The 3090-nt window shown below is 53.9% G+C and overlaps 1 protein-coding gene across 1 annotated transcript; it reads right to left on the bottom strand.

The window, feature by feature from the left end:
- Window positions 1-209: 209 nt before the first annotated feature.
- fpr1 (formyl peptide receptor 1) lies at window positions 210-1763 on the bottom strand. The gene has a single exon (XM_078536243.1). The coding sequence runs from the start codon at window positions 1761-1763 to the stop codon at window positions 663-665; it is 1101 nt and encodes a 366-aa protein (XP_078392369.1). The 3' UTR covers window positions 210-662.
- Window positions 1764-3090: the final 1327 nt, after the last annotated feature.

Raw genomic sequence — 3090 nt, 5'->3', positions numbered from 1 at the left:
ATCTGCAAATTTAGCTACCATGCCTTCACCCCCCACATCTAAGTCACTAATATCAATTGTAAAAAGTTGAGGGCCCGGCACAAACCTCCTGTTCCTGTGTAACAGGCTCAAGGGGGCTGAATGGGCCTCCTCCTGTTCCTGTGTAGCAGGCTCGAGGGGGCTGAATGGGCCTCCTCCTGTTCCTGTGCTCTTATCAATGATATTGAATATTCAGACTCACAGAAGCAAAGAAAATCACCATAATGAAAAATTGACACAATGATTGTTGACGCTAATATATAACCACTCAGGGCGGATGCAGAGGGATTGTTTCCGTTGGTCGGGGGCTCTAAAACACGGTGGGGGGCGGTAGGGGGGCACAGTCTCAGGATAAGGGGCCGATCGTTTTAGACTGGAATGAGGAGAAATTACTTCACGAAGAGAGTTGGGAATCCTTGGAATTCTATCCCCCAGAGAGCTGTGGATGCCCCACTGTTGAATATATCTAAGGCTGAGATAGACAGGATTTTGGTCTCCCGGGGAAATTAAGGGATATGGGGGGCAGGCGGGGAAATGGAATTTAAGCCCAAGATCTCCCAGGATCGTATTGGATGGCCGAGCAGGCTCGATAGGCCGAGTGGCCTACTCCCGCTCCTATCCCTTAAATCCTGATGTTCTAAGGGTTAAACCAAAGTGCTACCCTCCTCTCCCAGGGAGGCAGGTTTGGTTTTGGCTTGGCTGGACGTTTGATAATGCATGGAGTCTTCGACAAAGGCATTCTCCAGAATCTTCTGCAAAGACCTCCTGACGCTTTGCCTGAAGTTGTGGCCCATGCAGATGTAGAGGATTGGGTTGAGGCAGCTGTTGAAGGATGTCAGGCTGGTGCTGAGTGGGATGCCCAGCCTCAGTGCCAGCGGGAGCGGCTGGCTGTGCTGGTACTGGAGCTCCATCAAGGTGCAGATGTGGTAGGGCGCCCAGCACAGGAGGAAGGCCAGGATGATGGCGATGATGACCTTGAAGGGCTTGCCGCTGTGTGCCAAGCGGCTCCTCCGCAGCCGGAGTGAGAGGGTGGCATAGCTGGCGACGATGACCAGCAAGGGCAGGAGGAAGCCAAAGAGGAGGCGGGCAAGGGCCAGCGAGTGGAACCTGGCCCCCTCGAGGCTTTCTACTTCAGCTATCGCCGTGTCATAGTCCACGGGGGCCAAGCTTTCAAAGGCCGCTTCCTCGGCACCGGTGAGAAAGTTGGTGTAGCACAGGGTGCTGCTGTTGGTGACTGCGGTGTCCCGAAAGATGAAGCTGGGGACGCTCAAAGCAACGGAGACCCCCCACAGGACCAGGCTGGCCAGCACAGCCAGGCGTGGCCCCCGGTAGTTCTTGGACCAGACGGGCAGCACCACCAATACGCAGCGGTCCACACTGATGGCGGTGAGGGTCAGAATGCTGGCAAACATGGTCAGAACGGTGATCCCACTGCTCAACTTGCAGAGGGCAGTGCCAAAGGGCCAGTGGAAACCCAGGGCAATGTACACTGTGCTGAAGGGGAGGAAGAGCGAGAAGGCAAAGTCAGCGATGGCTAGACCCAGGAACCAGACGGTGTTGACCGTCCTCTTCAGCTTGAAGACGGTGACCCAAATGACAACGCCATTACCGAAGACGCCAAGGATAAAGGTCACCAGATAGATCACCGTGATGAAGGTTTTAAACACGCTGCTGAGACCATCACTCGGAAGGTCATCCTGATGAAGCTTGCTGCCATTGGTCAGGTCATTGCCATCGACATCCATTCCAGGCGCATTACCTGCTGAGGTGAAGCTAAAAATCATCAACATTGCTCCTGGTTTTGGAAGCAAAGAGATTAACAGAGATCTCCCACCTCCTAGCCCACACTCCCACATTCTGTCACCTCCTCCACCCCCTACAACCCTCCCTATCTCTGTCACCTCCGCCTGCCCCTACAACCCTCCCCATCTCTGTAACCTCCTCCAGCCCCTACAACCCTCCCTATCCCTGTAACATCCTCCAGCCCCTACAACCCTCCCTATCTCTGTAATCTCCTCCAGTCCCTACAACCCTCCCTATTTCCATAATCTCCTCCAGCTCCTACAACCTTCCCTATCTCTGTAACCTTCTCCAGCCCCTACAACCCTCCCTATCTCTGTAATCTCCTCCAGCCCCTACAACCCTCCCTATTTCCGTAATCTCCTCCAGCTCCTACAACCCTCCCTATCTCTGTAACCTCCTCCAGCCCCTACAGCCCTCCCTATCTCTGTAACCTCCTCCAGCCCCTACAACCCTCCCTATCTCTGTAACCTCCTCCAGCTCCTACAATTCTCTCGATCTCTGCAACCTCCTCCAGCCCCTACAAGCCTCCCTATTTCTGAAACCTCAAGACACTACAACCTTCCCTAACTCTGCAAGCTCCTCCAGCCCCTAGATCCACCATAACTCTGTAACATCCTCCAGCACTTACAACCCGCAATATCTCTGAAAACTCCTCCAGCCCCTACAACCCTCCATATCTCTGTAAACTCCTCCAGCTGCTACAACACTCCCTATCTCTGTAACCTCCTCCAGCCCTTACAACCCTCCCTATCTCTGTAACCTCCTCCAGCCCCTACAGCCCTCCCTATCTCTGTAACCTCCTCCAGCCCCTACAACCCTCCCTATCTCTGTAATCTCCTCCAGCTCCTACAATTCTCTCGATCTCTGCAACCTCCTCCAGCCCCTACAAGCCGCCCTATCTCTGAAGCCTCTTCAAGACACTACAACCTTACCTAACTCTGCAAGCTCCTCCAGCCCCTAGAATCCACCATAACTCTGTAACATCCTCCAGCACTTACAACCCTCCGTATCTCTGTAAACTCCTCCAGCCCTTACAACCCTCCCTATCTCTGTAACCTCCTCCAGCTCCTACAACCCTCCCTATGTCTGTAACCTCCTCCAGCCCCTACAACAGTCCCTAACTCTGTAACCTCCTCCAGCTCCTACAATCCTCCCTGTCACTGTAACCTCCTCCAGCCCCTACAACAGTCCCTATCTCTGTAACCTCCTCCAGCCGCTACAACCCTCCCTATCTCTGTAACTTCCTCCAGCTCCTACAACCTTCCCTAT

This window comes from Cetorhinus maximus, unplaced genomic scaffold, assembly GCF_964194155.1.
Source record: "Cetorhinus maximus unplaced genomic scaffold, sCetMax3.hap1.1 HAP1_SCAFFOLD_1026, whole genome shotgun sequence".
Classification (NCBI taxonomy): domain Eukaryota; kingdom Metazoa; phylum Chordata; class Chondrichthyes; order Lamniformes; family Cetorhinidae; genus Cetorhinus; species Cetorhinus maximus.
The sequence above is the reverse complement of the archived record's forward strand: the minus strand, read 5'-3'. Positions and strand labels throughout refer to the sequence as shown.

Bases quoted from the DNA above. Each gene is read 5' to 3' on its own strand.
- fpr1 (XM_078536243.1), bottom strand. From the start codon at position 1,763: ATGGATGTCGATGGCAATGACCTGACCAATGGCAGCAAGCTTCATCAG.